Source organism: Pipistrellus kuhlii, unplaced genomic scaffold (genome assembly GCF_014108245.1).
Source record: "Pipistrellus kuhlii isolate mPipKuh1 unplaced genomic scaffold, mPipKuh1.p scaffold_m20_p_17, whole genome shotgun sequence".
NCBI lineage: Eukaryota > Metazoa > Chordata > Mammalia > Chiroptera > Vespertilionidae > Pipistrellus > Pipistrellus kuhlii.
The window spans coordinates 10,983,427-11,000,283 of record NW_023425482.1 but is presented as its reverse complement, the minus strand read 5'-3'; the positions used below and the strand labels follow the sequence as shown (position 1 = coordinate 11,000,283).

Here is a 16,857-nt window from a genome sequence, read left to right as displayed (position 1 = left end):
TACCTGGAAAGTGGAGATTTCAAAAGCCCCCGTTCCTGAAGGCTGTGAGGATTGCAATGAGGTCAGTTCTGTGAGTGCTTGTCAGCTTTTTTAGGGCATATAGTAAGTGCTCACCTAATAATGCTGAATAATAACAACAATAATAATTATTACACCAACAACAAAAATAAGCTCTTAATGTAGCAAGTTTTTTTTTTTCTTTCTTTCTTTTCTTTTTCCCCTTTGGCTTCTGATGCTCAAGTTTTGAGCTGGTCACACTTCCAGGAAGCAGCTTGAGAAACTGGTCTGATGATGTGACTTCCTGGAACAGCCATTGGTGGAAAGTGAGCTTTGGCATCGTAGCTGTAAGTCTTGGCAGCCCTGTGACTTGAGGAACCTTTGACCTGGGCTGGGGTGAGTTGTTAGCCACCCACTGTGGAGGTATGTGTCCCATGGCCTGGCTCAGTAGGGGAGAACTACTCACCTGGGCCAAGGGCATGAGCTCCTCACTGCGATGGGACACCTCTCTCAGCACCTTGACCAGCCCCTGCACCCTCTGCATGTCCCCCAGGGTGGTGGTGATTGCAGACAGCGACCCCAGCACATGCTCTCTGACCCTGGCACAGAGGGAAGAAGGTAAGGAGAGGAAATGTAATGGCTTGCTGAAACCATTTTAGAAAGATTTGGGGTCAGAGCAAGTGACCAGGCTCCTTTGGGGTTTTTCAAAGCCTATAGACCTTTGTTTTCCTAATAGGATATGTGGTAGACAGAATAATGGCTTCTCAAAGGTGTCCACATCCTAATCCCCAAAACCTGTGAATATGGCAAAAGGGACCAGCAAATCACTTTGGAGATTTAAGTTAAGGGTTCTGAGACGAATGTTCCAGATTAACCAGGTGAAACTAATGTCATCATAGTGGTCTTTGTAAGAGGGAGGGAGGGGGGTCAGAGGCAGAGGAGAGGATAGAGGAAGATGATAGAGGCAGAGGGTAGTGGGTGGGAGGGAGAGGGAGAAGGAGTGGGACAAGAAGAGGAGAAAGGAGGGGAGGAAGTAGGGGAAGGATTTGAAGGTTTGGGATAAACCCAGGAGTGTGCATTCTATATTAGTACCCCAGGTTATCCCAGTGTGGATGGTCTATGAGCCACTTTGAGAAATACTGAGTCAAAGGAATCCATCCAGAAGAAGAATTCTCGCCCTCAGTATTTATCTTTTTGATAATCTACATTGCCCTGTGCGTTGAGCTTGTTTTAACTAAAAAAGTGCTGAATCGTCCTGACAAGACATGCAGGCTGCACGACCCCAGGATGATCTGCTTGCACCGCAGGTGCTGTCTCATCTAACCTGCACCATACAATTAGGAGGCAGGTGATTTTAGTACACCTCCTTTACATGTGTGGAAACTGAGGCACAGAGAGGTTAAATCCCTTATTTGAGGCCTCCAAGCTAGAAAGCGGTGGTCGATGGGATTCACACCAGAGCCTGAGATTCTATATGTCAGGCTTCTGGGTTTGTCTTGGCTCATTTTCTGCAACAGACTGAATCCATGACAAGAGACTGAGGGAGGCCTTCCCACCTGTGACTCGGATGCCGCTGGCCTGGCCCCAGGCCTGCAGCAAGGAGCTGTTGAGCAGCAGGGTGGAGGTGTTGCCCTGGAGGAGGATTAAAGATCTCAGCCAAAATTCTCGGAGTCTACAGGCTGCCGGGAGGGGCTGGGTTTGAAAGAGAGCACAGTCCAGAGCCCCTGAGGTTACAGTCAGGCCAGTAGACCTCAGCAGGGCACTGGTTTCTGACCATGGGAGGCCTTTCAGATTTATTCTGATGGATGAGTAGCAGGCGCTGCGTGCTTCCTGCGGTCAACCCAGATGTGCAGTCTCCAGCCTGGTTAGGGTATTGTCCAAGGTCAAGTTCCCTAGAAGCACAGCCTGAGATAAGGATTCACCTGGTTTATTGAGGTTTATTGAGGGAGGGCTCTTAGGGAAAACCAGTAGGGGAGGGAGGGAAGCAGAATAGGGTGAAGAATGAAACTAGACAAATAAGTGGTCTCAGCCTCAGAGGGTGTCCAGCCTCAGCCTGATCCCACGGAGCTCTGGAGCACATAAGCTGCACAGTTACCAGCCACAGGGCTGGAGCACTAACAGCACCTGTGGTGGTGTTTCCCCATTGTTTTTGCTCCCAGGCACCCATGCTTTCTCTGACCAATGCCCTGGTTTTCCTTTGGGGAATGTGCCCCACCTCTTTATCCCCCTCCACCAGCTCTGAATGGAGTTGACCCACCCCAGCTTAGTCCTAGACGTATGAGAAGTCAAAGTGGGGAAACTTTCCCATTTTTGAGTGGTTGCCAGTGTCCTCACCTTCTCTAGTGGAGTGTCATCTAAATACCAGCTGGGGTTTAAGGTGCCAAGGCAAGAGGTTTTGAGTTTTATTATCAGGCCATCGGAGATCGCTGGGGTTGAATTCTGCTATAGCCTCATTCCAGGTCAAGCCCTATGAGCATGAGCCGTTTAACAGGTCCTTCCAGAATTGACCCCAGGAACACATTGCATGCTGGCTGATCCCTCTTCCTAGAATCCACATGCTCTCCATTGTGGCCAGCTCACCTTCACTCCTCTTCACAGAAGCTCTCTTTGGGTCTAGTTCTCTGTGCTGGCTGTCTGCTTTATAGAGGTAACAGCTCAGTGTCCTCATCTGCACTAGACAAAAGAGGAAACACATCACTAGTTTCTCTCATTTGACCCACAGCAAACCTGGGAATAAGATGCTATCAAACCCTTGAAGGGACGGAAGCTGAGAGGCTTTAAATACTGGCCAGAGGTCCCAGGGTCAATGATCCAGTCTGAGATCTTGCTGCCCCAAGGCCTACATTCTTAACTTAACACCCCCCTCTCCTGTATTCTCATAATCTCCTGGGCCCCTCTCCTGTAGCAGTTAGCACTGTGTGTTTTAATCATCAGCTTCCTTATCTGTCTTCCCTACTAAATGGAAGGACAGAGGCCTGGTCTATATTCTTATTTGTCTAGGCATCGATCCCAGGGCCTGGCTAGAGCAGGTACTGATAATGCAGTTGAACACATGGTGGACCTTTAGCACTGAGCCCACAGTGCAACTAAAGTTACTTACGTACCCAGTGATCATCCCAAGGGGAACTAGGCAGATTTGACAAGGTGTCTTCATTCCACACCTTGGCACGATTGCTTTGAGGTAGAGAGTGTGATGCTAACTGTGGAGAAGTGTCTTACAAACCAGCTGCTTTTTCTGCAGAGAGATAAAGGGGATGTGGAGGTCTAAGTGGAACCTAGTCAGTATGTGGATCATTTCACATATAAGAACTGAGACCATCTGGCATTGACTTGGAGCAGGGCTTACAGTGGTGGTCAAAACCAGACCTTAGACCCCATGTGATCTGACCTCTGTTCATTTCTTTGTTATCTCCTACATCCTTCCCCTCCTCCACATAGGCCTCAGAGCCCTCTAATCCATGCACCCACAAAGCTCTTGTTCTACTTTCCAACAGGTTCCCCCTTATATGTCACCTCTTAAGACTCCTTATCTGGGGTGGGAACACTGGGGAAAGGCCAATGGGGGGAAAGGAGACATATGTAATACTTTAAACAATAAAGAATTTTTTAAAGAAGTCCTTGTCTGATCACATTTGCTAGATTACCCTCTGTTAGTTGCTTTCATTGCACCCTATTGGTTCTAGTTAGACATATAAAAATTCCTAATTATATGTTAATTCGTTTGTTAATCTGACCCAGTAAGGTTCATGAAGGCAGGGATCATGTCTTTTTATTCACCATTGTATCTCCAGCCCCTGATACTAAGCCTTGAACATTGTAGATGCAAATTAAGTCTTTATTATTGAATAAATGCATGCATGAGCAATGTCAACAGCAGGGAGTCAAAGGCTTAGTCTTGCTATAAAAACCATCACACTACCTATGTATGCACTTTTATCATGGAATTGGGACCAACCAGTAGTACTTTAGTTATAATAGCTAATGAGAAAAGAGAGGCAGATCTAATCTCAAAATGTTAACTGAAGATGAAATATCACAGCTCTGTAAGAAGCAAGTCTATTTTCTGATATATATATTAAAAGAAATAAATTTGCCTTTGAGCACAGTCTTGGTTGCATCCCACAGATTTGGGTAGGTTGTATTGTAATTGTCACTTAGAAATATATTTAAGTTTCCTATGTGATTTTTTTCCTTTACCCATTAATATATTTTTAGAAGTGTGGTTTCAATTTCCAAGATGGCTAAAAGATATGTATGTATCATAGATATCTTACTATTAATTTATAACACAAAAAGAGAACATGCTTTGTTTAATTTCAATCCTTCTGAGTTTCTCTTTAAGCAGAAGAAATATCGGTGATTCCTAGTGTTTTGAAAAACCAGAACAAAATAAAACAAAAACCCAGAGTTCTTAGATATTTTTTTCTTGTGAGGTTAAGAGTTTTAAAAAAAATACTCATATTCTTTTCTTCAGTGTTTGTTCCACATGGTTCTTGGAGACTGGAAGGAGCTGTGAACACAATGGGAACAGGTGTCAGACTGGTGGTATTGATAAAGTTGCCAAAGAACAAAGTCACAAGGTATGCTGAAGATCCTGGGGAATCTGCCTGTCTTTGGAAATGGTTTAGGGATCATAGCAAAAATTCAGGTCATAGGGAAATGGTCAAAAGCAAACCATATGTTTGCCAGTGGGCTAAAGACACCTCTTTGGTAGTAAAGAAAGAGACATGTGAAAGGATGTGGCCAGCTGAAGGAGAGATGGCACCCAGCCCTGGAGCAGAGAGGCCCAGTCCGGGGCCTTGAGAGCCCAGAGAAGCTCTTACAGAGATGGTTGTAAATATGTTCTGGGTCCTGAGAACAAGGTCAGCCAGGACTAGGCCAGCCCCTCCAAGTGAGAGCCTTCCTGCCCTACCTGTTCCCTTGTCTTCCTTCTCATCTCCTTCATCACTGGAGTCATCCAAGTCTATTTTTCTTGTGGGGAGAAGACTGCTTACCATCTAAGACAGAGGTGGGGAACCTTTTTTACTGCCATTGGATATTTATAACATTATTTGTTGGCCATACAAAATTATCAACTTGAAAATTAGCCTGCTACCCTAGCTGGTTTGGCTCACTGCTAGAGTGAATTGAAGGGCCTGATGTTTGATTCTGATCAAGGGCATGTACCTGGGTTCCAGGCTTGATACCCAGTCCCAGTTGGGGTGCATATTGAGGCAATTAATCAATGTGTCTCTCTTATATAGATGTTTCTCTCTCTCTGTTTCTCACCCTCCCTTCCACTCTCTCTAAGAATCAATGGAAAAATATCTGCAGACAAGGATTAACAACAACAAAATTAGCCTGCTATCTTTGGTCAAACATTTGATTAGCTTACCCCTAATGCCTTGGCAGGGCCAGACCAAATGATTTTGCGGACCTTATATGGCCAGTGGGCTGGGTGTTATCCACCCCTGATCTAAGAGTAAGTCATAAAGTCACAGGACATGCTGAAATTTTATCTCTTATCCCCTGAGTAACTTTTATAGGAGACAAAAATTAATTTGCATTTAAATTATAGTCTATATATTATATATAGTTACCATCATCATTTCATTTCATTTTAGCTTCTTCCTGTTCCAAACTGGACTTTTGTTATCTGGCATAGTTCCAATGTTTTTCTTCTTGAATCCATTGTCCTTTCTGTCATCTCTTTTGCCAAATCCTTTGCTGACAGCATGGTAGGCCTACACCTGCCTAGTTATTACCCTCTATTTTGCACACATCTGAGACAGAGAGCAGAGGATGCTGTAGGGGTCCTGGGTGAGCTGGAGACTCTGGAACCTCATTACATTCCTGCCTGCTAACCTGACTACACTGCCCTCAAGGACTCTGTTCTTTTTATATTAAATGCAAATGTATGTGTGATCTCCTCCCCTAGCTGGTGCCAGCCAGTCTGTCCCCCAGCCAGTCAGTTGCCCTATCTCTATTCCAGTAAGAATTATGATACTTCTTCTCTTGTTCCTCTTCCCACTCTTCAGTTTTTACCTCACTTGCCCTTAAGGGTATGGGCTGCAGTTTCCCAAACACGTTATTTTCTAGAAATGATGGAAGAAATTGGAATACTCCTGCTCTTTCCCAATAGTTCTCAGTGAGGGTGATTTTGTTCCCCAGGGGACAGTTGGCTTTGTCTGGAGATGTTTTTGGTTGCCAAGACTTGGGAGGCTGGTGCTACTGGCATCTAAAGGATAGAAGCTAGAGATGCTACTAAATATCTTACAATGCAAAGAACAGCCTCCACAACAAAGAATGATACAGTCCAAAATATCAGAAGTGCCGAAGTTGAGAACCCCTGTGACAATATGCTGCACGAGGACAGATAATATCTGTCTCTGTCTTATTTGATGCTCTTAACCACCATGTTTGTGACCAAGATACCCTGGAAACTGGCTGAAAGGATCCTGGATTCTAGTTAGGAAGGGAAGAGGAGGGAGTTTTGGAAGGGGGCTACCAATCCCAAGTACCTTCAAGAGGAACTGTTACATGGTAAATCCAAGTTGGCTGCCCAAGGCTCTCTTCCTCATGGGAGAAGGATGCATTGAGTCCTGCTACCTCAAAGGTCAGCTTTTCTGGGATGCCATGAGCCACTGAGATGTTGACCAGTAGTTCCTGTCAAATGGCCTCAGAAGCCCAGGAGGCCTAAGCCCTGGCAGAGGTATCATGAAGTGGACTGTGATGTTTGTGGAGGGTGCAGAGGTGATGGTGTTGCTGGTGGCTCGGATCTCCAAGTGGTGCACCCCTGGGCCCATCTCCTGCTGGTCTGCTCTGTCCAGGGTGAGGTTGTAGGGAAGCAGGGCCCGCTGTGTGGTAAACTCAGCCAGGGTTATCTTATCTGATAGCACAGTATAAGTCATCTCCATTTCTAAGTGGGGCAAGAAACATTTAGGAATGTGATAACAACCATGTAGTTGATTATACTAAGATAGTTCAGACTCAAGCTCTGAAATGAGATTCTGACATGGATAACAGCATCTAATTTATTCTGATTGATCACAGTACCCATGAATATAGCTATAAAGACATAAGTAAGGATATACCCTGCCCCTGAATACTAACCGTGATTATCTCTGAGTATTGGATTCATGAGTTTTAGGTCCTCTCTGCTCATTTGTATATTCTACTTTATTTATACTATGCATGTGTTCCCTAAAAACTTAAAAGTTTGTAATAAAAGTATTAGATTATTTGTTAACATATTTTTGTAAGGAGGAAGGCTAAAAAGGGAAGGCTAAGGGTATAGCTGAGATATATGCATTAGGATTAGCCTTAAGTTTTGTTTCAGGAAGGGCAGGTGAAGCCATTTCCCTCTACTCCCACAGCTAACTGCCAGAAACCCTGTCCACAGGAAAACTCAGCTTGTTGACATCGCAATGGTACTCCCTTACAGGTTGGGGTTGGTTGTCCTTACTGAATGCTAAATATTGTGGTTGACTCTTAAAATAGGATATAAACCAACAAATTAGGATTATTTCCCAAAGAAATTAGGCTAGTGTGTTTCTTATTTGAGTGATGACAATGATAATGATAAAGATGACGATGACAAAGACCATGATGATGATGACGACGATGATGATAATTATGATGTAAGCCCTCAAGACAAGAGCAGGAATCCTGACTTTCAGGTTTACTGCTGCCTTTCCCATACCTGGCAAAGAGTATGCTCTCAGTTATATTTGTAGAATGCATAAATACATGAAGGATTATTTTAAGCTTCTCCAATTACACACAGCCACCGTCTTCAGCCAACAAACACACCATACAGAAAGGAGTCTCAAGGACCAGTACTGTATGTAAAGCTTGGTTAAAGTTCCTGTAAGTCGCTGCTCTGAATGAGGCTTCAGGTAGTGTGAAGTCACGTGAGGTCATGCCCTCACCTCTACAGCTCTGTGCTGCACAGTTTACATTAACAAGTCTCTATCTAGCTCTCACATTGGACCTGTGCCTTGAGAAAAGATGCTGGCTTTGGTGAGGATGGGTCTTAGTTGGGAGGGTCTCTACTGAGAGAAGGGGTGGTTTTCAAAATATTTAACATTGAAACTTGCATGAGTACGAACCGATTTGAATGAGTGTTCTGATAAATCAGAATGGATACTGTGACCAATCAGAATGGGTACTGTGACCAATCAGAATAGATGAGATTCTGTTACCAGTCACAATGAACACTGTGACCAATCAGAATGGATGCTATGACCAATCAGAATGGACATTATGACCAATGAGAAATGTTGCTATAACCAATCAGAATGGACACTTTGACTAATCAGAATGGACATAATTAGAATGGCCTCTGTGACCAATCAGAAAAGAAACTGTGACCAATGAGAATGGACACCAGTCACAACAGCTGCTATGGCTGTAGCAGAGTGTGCAGCCGAATATGAGCCCTGACTTGGGACAACATAATTGGACCAAATTGGTCAATTCTGGCTGCATTGAGATGGTCCTGGGCCCAGCTGGAAAGACTCACAGTCCTATTTAAATACCCCAGCAAGGAGCGTCTTATAAGTTCAATTCTTGAGACAGGACTATGGGCATGCAAAGAAGGACCTTCGGAAAGCTGGAAGCTCTCACTGGCTTAATAGTCTGAGACTTTGAACCTTTGATTCTGAACCTTTCCTCCATTTCTTCATCTGGAAAATGGAGATAATAATACTATACTGGGTGGGCCAGTAAATATAAAATACTTAGATCAGTTCCTGGCACACATGAGGTGCTAAACAAATGAGTAATTAAATAACTAACTGATAAGTGATTGCTGTTAGTATTTATTAAAACCTGGGAGTTGGATGGATAAATTTCGAGATATCAAGATTGCCTTGACCTTGACCATTTCTGCAGTTTCACCTCCATTGAGCTCTACCTGAATCCACATAGTATCCCCAAAGACAACCTGGCAGAGAGGGCTGGCTCCTTATTTGGACAAGCCAGAGCACCCAGTCACACTGAGACTCTTCATCTTGTCTTGAATTGTCACTTGCTTCTGAGCTGTCACATGCCACTCACTAGTTGTACACTCAGCAAACACAGTGAATTCCCCAGGTGATGTGAATTGATGGATCACTTGGCTGGACAAACTGTCTGAAACAGAAACGTTACCAGTGTTGGGAATATGCAAACACATGCATTCACACGTGTGTGCACAACTGCAGTCACCCACCCCACACCTTTTCTGCACTGCAAAGATAAACAGGTGAAGAAAAAGATGCTAAAAACTACATGCTCAGTGCTTGCAAAGGTGACAAGGAGACATCTTGGAGCAAATGAGAGTGGAAGAAATAGCACTGACCAACCAGGGAGTTGAATATTTAGCTACAAGTCAGTTTTCTGCCATTTATTTCTTCTGTGGCTCACATAAATCTCTTTTCTGGGTCTTCTTGCTTCATCTGTAAAATACTGTGCCCTCGCCTACTTTTCTGAGCCTTATTTCCCCCATCTGTGAAATGGGATTCAATTCCAAACATAAGAATTATGGGTTTGTTTTGCTTTTTCCCAAGGAGACTAATTAAAAATCTCGAAGATTGTCTGCAAAGATGCACATGACCTCCTTTCCTGACCATCTCCCCATCTTTTGTCACACTCCTCTAACTGTATGTTCACTGAGACCGCCTTTTCAGTTTCTAGAACATGCCACCTCTTGCTCATCCCAAGGCCTGCAAGTGTGCTGGTCTTTGCTCACACTGCTGTTCCTCCTTTGGTTCTCAGTTTGAACATTACTTCCTCAGGAAAGCCTTCCTTAGATTCCCTTTACTGCCGTAGCTTTGCTGCTTCTCCAAGTGATACTCATACCTTGTGTGCTTGCTTATTCTCTGTCATTCTTCTTTGCTAGGCTGTAAGCACAGTGTCTGTCTAGCTCTCTCTTATATACCTGGCACCTAGCACATAGTTAGTGCTTGAGAAGTTGTTGACAAATGAATATATTTGTGAAAAAGCTTAGAGAACAGTAACCTGATTCTTGGTGCCAGCCAAAATGGAGTAAGCCCACCATAGCATATTTTCCCTATTGATCACAACTACATACCTGGACAAAACTAAAAAAGAAACTACCTGAGGACTCAAAAGTAAAAAACAAACAAACAAAAAACAAAAAACAGAAATAGCAGGCAGATTGGCATTTCTCCCATGAAGATGGGAGTTTCCTGTTTTGTGTCTTTTTAAAAAATCTCCTTTATCTCTTGGCTTTGTCCCCAGAGTCATGGAACTGCACAGTGAGTGAATAAAACAAAAACCCCAAAAGAAATCTCCTCTGTTTAGCTAGAGAACCAAGAAAAGGGATCCAGCCAGTGAGCCTGAGAATCCAGAGGAAATGCCCATTTTTGTTTTGTGCTGTTTCTCTCTCTTTTTTAAATTTATCTTTTTTTGTGCTGCTTCTCTTTTATTTTCTTCTCCTGGCCCTGCACCAGGCTCTGCTCTCTTGAAGCTACACACACCATGTGGGGTGATGCAGACATCTAAAGCCCTACTAAAACATTCATAGCAGAAGAGAGACCACAGAGGAAAAAGTCTGTGAACCTAATGACAGAACAGGAGAAATCCAATCTGACGAACAGAGAAGAAAAAGATTGAAATTTTAAAATGAACAGAGCCTCAATAATCTGTGTAATAATACAAAAATGGAAAACGTGTCATTTGAGCACCACTGAGAAGGGAGATTGCTGTAGAAAAATGTATTTGAAGAAATAATAACTGAAAATTTCTCAAATGTGGAAAAATACATAGAGATTCAAAAAGCACCATGACTCCCTAAAAGGGAAAAACAAAACAAAACTCATTAAAACCATACCCACCCCTAGATGGCTTTGCTCAATGGTTAGAGTGTCAGCCTATGAACTGAAGGGTCCTGGGTTTAATTCCACTCAAGAGCACATGCTTGGGTTACAGGCTTGATCCCCAGTAGGGCACGTTCAGGAGGCAGCCAATCAAAGATTCTCATAATTGATGTTTCTATTTTTCTTTCCCTCTCCCTTACTCTCTGAAATCAATAAAGATATATTTTTAAACGAATAAAAATAAAACCATACCCACACACATAATAACCAAACTGCTTAAAATAAAAAATCTTAATATCAGCGTGAACATTACATATGGAGAAACTGATGATTTAAATGACTATAGCTTTCTCCTCAGAAACCATGGAAGTAAGAAGACAGTGAACAAAATCTTTAGAGTGTTGAAAGAAAAGAATTGTCAACACATAATTCTATATCCAGCAAAAATATCTTCTAGGAATTATAGCAAAATAAAGATATTCTCAGCAGTAAAGAAACTCTCTAAGAATTTATTGCCAGGAAATTGACTTAAAAGAAATGGTGAAGGAAAAATATCTTCAGTTGAGGATTAACAACAACAAAAAGTTTTTCCAGTTAAAGGGAAATTATACCAGGGAAACTTGGGACTTCAGGAATGAAGGGAGAGCACAAGGAATGGCCATCTTGGTAACTGCATAGACTTTTTTCCTCCTAAGTTCTTTATTATATGTATGATTGTTGAAAGGAGTTTCAATGTATGTAGTTGTCCTACATATGACAATTATAATGTAAACTTAGGCAAGGAAATGGACCTATATACTTGTAAGTCTTCAACATTTTACTTGAAGTGGTATAATAGCAACTCTAAGTAGACTGTGAAAGGTTAAACATGTATCCAGAAATTCCCAAAGTATCTACTAAAAAAAGTAATACAGAGAGATACAACAGAAAACAAAAACACACAAACACAATGGTAAGATATGTACACAGATAATAATTTAATTTAAAAAAAAGAAATTCAGGGAGCAAAAAACAAAACAAAACAAAACAAACAAACAACAACAACAAAAAACACACACACAAACAACCAGTAGTTAGGTTTAAATGGAATACTAAAAATATTCAGTAATCAAAAAGCAGTCAGGAAAGAAGAGGAACCAGGGGTGGGGAATAAACAGAGGGGGAAAACAGAAAACAAATACCAAAACAATAGATCTAAATTCAACTAAATCAATAATTACATTAATTGTAAATGCTCTAAACATACCATATGACATTAAAAACCCAAGATTCAGCCATATACTATCTATAAGATACCCACTATAAATATAATTATATAAATAGGTTAAAAAAAATAAAAGGATGGAAGAAAGATCTACCAGCCAACACTAATCAGAAGATTGCTGCAGTGGGCACTGTAAATATCAGATAATGCAGATTTTAGAACAAGAAAATGCTAACTCTTTGTGGATATGTGAAGGATGTTTTTTTTTTTTAAATATATTTTTTTGATTTTTTACAGAGAGGAAGGGAGAGAGATAGAGAGCTAGAAACGTCGATGAGAGAGAAACATCGACCAGTTGCCTCTTGCACACCCCCTACCAGGGATGTGCTGGCAACCAAGGTACATGCCCTTGACCGGAATCGAACCTGGGATCTTTCAGTCTGCAGACTGACGCTCTACCACTGAGCCAAACCGGTTTTGGCTGAAGGATGGTTTTGAATAACAAAATCCAGCCAGTTTTTCAGTGATCTGTCTGGAAAAGTTAAGTTTTAAAACTCTGGTACCAACTAAAATTGTCCAGGACTAAAAAGCAGAGAAATTGATTTTTTCTCTGATTTCTCTCCCAGTGGTCTCACCTAAAGGAGAACCTTACAAAGTGGTTGTAGAAACTGCTGCAGCATATGGAAGATATGCTTGGAATACAAAGAGATGGAGACAAAACTCAAAAATTCGTGTTATAACCCTATGGATTTGTGCAATTCCACTCTTATGTAAGCATAAACCCAACAGAAATGTGTCTGATGTGCACCAAAGACAAGCACTACTACAATGTTCATGGCTGCACAATTTATAATACTCCAAGTGGGAAATCACTCAAAATGCCTACCAGTGCTAGAATGGACAGGTAAATTGAGATATATTCACACAATGAGATGCTATCCAGCAATAAAAATAAAAATAAATCCTAATTATACACAACAGTAAGGATAAATATCAAAAAACACACTACTAAAGTGAAGTCAGACACAAAAGAGAATATACAATCTTTTATAAGATTTCATTTATATAAGTTTCAAATACAGGTCACACTATTCGATTATGTTAGAATCCTTGGAGGGCATGGTGGGGGCGGTTTCTGAGAGACTGGCCATGTTTTATTTCTTTTTAAAAAATATGTTTTATTGATATTTTACAGAGAGAAAGAAAGAGGGATAGAGAACTAGAAACATCAATGAGAGAGAAACATCAATCAGCTGCCTCCTGCACACCCCCTTCTGGGGATGTGCCCACAACCAAGGTACATGCCCTTGACCAGAATCGAAGCTGGGACCTTTCAGTCCGCAGGCTGATGCTCTCTCCACTGAGCCAAACCGGTTTCGACTGTTTCTTTAAAAAAAAAAAAAACAAACATATTTTACTGATTTTTTTATAAAGGGGAAGGGAGAGGGATAGAGAGTTAGAAACATCGATGAGAGAGAATCATCGATCAGCTGCCTCCTGCACACCCCCCATCAGGGATGTGCCCACAACCAAGATACATGCCCTTGACTGGAATCAAACCTGGGACCCTTGAGTCCACAGGCCGACACTCTATCCACTGAGCCAAACCGGTTTCGGCATATTTTGTTTCTGATCTAGGTGCTGGTTCATTGTGTAAAAATTAATTGTTCCATATCTTTTGGGGCATTTTCCTTTATATGTATTATTCTTTAATATAATGTTTAAAAATTGGTTCAAGACTCTGAGATTTGTATATACTGCTTTGATAGTTGATGTTAATGGGATGCAACTTAAAAAGAAAGTGAAGAAGAAAGCTCACATTTTTGGTCTTTTCTTATGATTCCCAATTGTCATTTTATTTATGTCACTCACAAATTGCCAGCCAGCTTGGTGGATGAGGCCATCTGACCAAATCGGGCAGTGGGATGGAATGGAAAGGGTAGGAAACTAGAAATGAGATCTCCAAGTGCTCCTAGGGTTACCTGTAAAGCCTAATGACTCAATTAACCTCTCTGAGCCTCAGTGACCTTGTCCATAAAATGAGGTAAGAGCTATTCCTGGCTGGGTTAAAAGTTCAAATGAGGCCATGGGCTGAATAAGTATCTGGCATGTAATCGTCTCATATATTGTAGCTTTTTGTAATATAATAGGATGACATTTATGCACTTAGCCTATTAAATAAAATTAGTACGGTATATACTTTCATGTAATACTAATATAATAGTAACAATTACCTGCTTTTTAGAATCAACTCTGTACCAGTTATTCTTTGTAGTCTCATTTACTACTTAAAGTTACCCAGTGAGTATTAGTTGACACTAGCAATACTAGTAATCACAGAGCTTTCAACTCCATGGCCAGAGATTCCTGTGTATCCTTTGTAGTGGATGTGGTGGTGTGTCACCCAGATTCCACCCTTCAAGACCGAGGCCTGCACCACCACCAACCCTGCCCAGCATCCTGGCGTGATAGCAGCTGAGGGCTCACAGCTGAACCACCTCCAGGAATTCTTAGCCAAAGTGAGCTGCCTGTCCCAAGGTGACATCCCCTCCCCAGGGACATCTTGAATCCAGTAGTTGTTCAATGTCAGTTGGGCCTGTGCTGATACTGCATTTTACCCAGCCCTGTTTTAGTATCCCCCAGGAAACCTGCACTCCAAATCAGAGCCTGTGTCCTGGTGCTTAGCCTGCATACGCTCCTAAAAACAATGTCTCTATACTGGCAGGTATCAAGGCTCTTCACCACTAGGCCTCTTCGAGTTCTCCATCTTTCATTTTCCCCACGTACCCCTGAACTCCCAGTATAGTGAGGTGCTCACAGCTACCCTCCAAATCCATGACTTCCCTTGCTCTACATTCTCTGCTCCTGCCTCCTATTTCTGGCCCCCCACCAAGGACTTCGGCTCTACAGTCCTTTCTGACCTGGCTTTCACAAAGTTCTCTCTTCTGTGCCTCCCAACAGCCTGTGTACATCCCAGTCACTCTCAGGCTTATCCTGGCTTCTGAATGATCCATTTCCAGGGACATCCCCCTCCAGACTTGGCCTTGTGGCTCTGAATAGACTAAGAAGAACGGCGATCCATGGATCTGTCAGTAGGTGGCGCTGAGTTACCTAATGCTAGACTTGGACAAATTTCACCTTATGCAAATTGTTCCATAAGGAACATAATTTCAGAAATGTAGAAAGTTTTCCATTGCAGAGAAACAAAACAGCCTGCCATGCAGATGTGCACAAGACATGGGGACTGCAAGGCGAGAAGGAGCTTCTCAAGGAGCAATTGTTTGACTTTCATTATGCCTTTTTTATTGGAGGCTGTATTCTCCCCATTGGCTCATGTTATTTCTCTACGATGGAAATGGAGCCTCCATTTTAAGCAGAAGTAGGAGTCTAAACAAACACATAAAAGAAAAACACAGTCTACACAAAATATGTGACTTAAAATTCATGCCATTTTTCATTGTAAATTCAGTTCTGAGGCTGCTAAGACTGATTAGAAAACACCAGATATATATTACCCAATCTTAAAAAATATAATAGAAGAAGGTGGATGAGTAGTTTCGAAGTCTAACAAGTCTTTAAAGAAGAGGAAATTTGAGTATTTGGGTGGAGTGATGGCAAAGAATATTATCATCTATTTCTTTTGAAAGGGGGAAAAAATGACAGTCGCTTTCACTTATAGTTAATGCCCAATGGATTGCAAATGTAAAGCATCACTCATTGTTGTTTGATTTAGATTATGAAAAAATCTAATCGCCCACAGAATTCAGAGAGTAGTATGACAAACACCCAGACTCTCTATCCAGAGTAGACAAATATTTGCATTTTATTCCATTTGCTCCAGTTTTTAACTAGTTTGTTTATTGCTAGAAGGTCCTTGTGCAACTGAAAGTCTTAACAGGGCTACAGACAGTGCATTTTGACTTATGCCAAATTCAAATCCTATAAAATGTGGGGATTAGGAATGTATAACTTAGCATTTGTTCTTTTATTGGTGAAATACTAGCAAATGGGGGAAAAAAACCTACAGAAAATACCATAGTATTTGTATTACTTAAACATTTTTTCCCTAAGCATCTTCATGTGTAATTCCTCATTTTACTCCAATTAAGGCAACCATCAATATAAATGTGACGCAAACTTTCTTACTTTATTGAAGTCTTTATTTCCAGTGCCATCACCTCTAATCTCAGAGTGGGCATTCCTTTTTATGTACCATTCCTGTGACCAACCTTAAAACAAAACAAAACAAAACTGATCCTGGATTCCTTCCTTTCTTTCATGTAGCTGAGCTGAGCTCCATTCAAGGCCAGACAGTCCTGGGATTCCACCATAGACAGTCACCTGTTACTGTTTGACACAATGTTTGGATTATAGTGGTTGTCCAATAAATGTTTAGTGGATGAAACAAAAGGTAAATACCTGGACACTTTGAACAGTGTCCAGGTGATCTGTAGGGTCTATGTAGATTTGTGTATTTTTCATGTAAATATTTCCTTTTTTTTTTCTTTCTTTATTCATTGTAGTTTTAGAGTAATGGAAAGGTCATAGACTTTATAGTAAAACCAATTTAATCCCCCTCCTGGCTGGGATATTACTATGGGATTTGGAGCTACTATGGGATAGTGCAAACATAATTTTATATTTAATCCTATAGGTTTGGAAATAGATATTGTAAGGAGTGTGACCGGAGGGTTATACAGTGGGTATTAGAAGCAGGAATTCAAATTCAGATTTTTCTGGTTTTACAACCTGTGTTCTTTTTATACCACCCATTTTAATTGTTATCTTGATTTGTTCCTTTTTCTGTCATATATATAGTATATATACTAGAGGCCTGGTGCACGAATTCATGCA

The 16,857-nt window shown here is 41.5% G+C and overlaps 1 protein-coding gene across 1 annotated transcript in view; it reads right to left on the bottom strand.

Annotated features, from left to right (window-relative positions):
- PKD1L2 (polycystin 1 like 2) overlaps positions 1-16,857 on the bottom strand; it is a 53,525-nt gene that overhangs the window by 24,895 nt on the left and 11,773 nt on the right. The window contains 8 exon segments of the mRNA XM_045582898.1: positions 464-596; positions 1,517-1,689; positions 2,045-2,050; positions 2,332-2,423; positions 2,578-2,670; positions 6,498-6,674; positions 6,677-6,887; positions 8,870-9,110. Of these exon segments, the coding sequence (XP_045438854.1) occupies positions 464-596; positions 1,517-1,689; positions 2,045-2,050; positions 2,332-2,423; positions 2,578-2,670; positions 6,498-6,674; positions 6,677-6,887; positions 8,870-9,110 (1,126 nt within the window).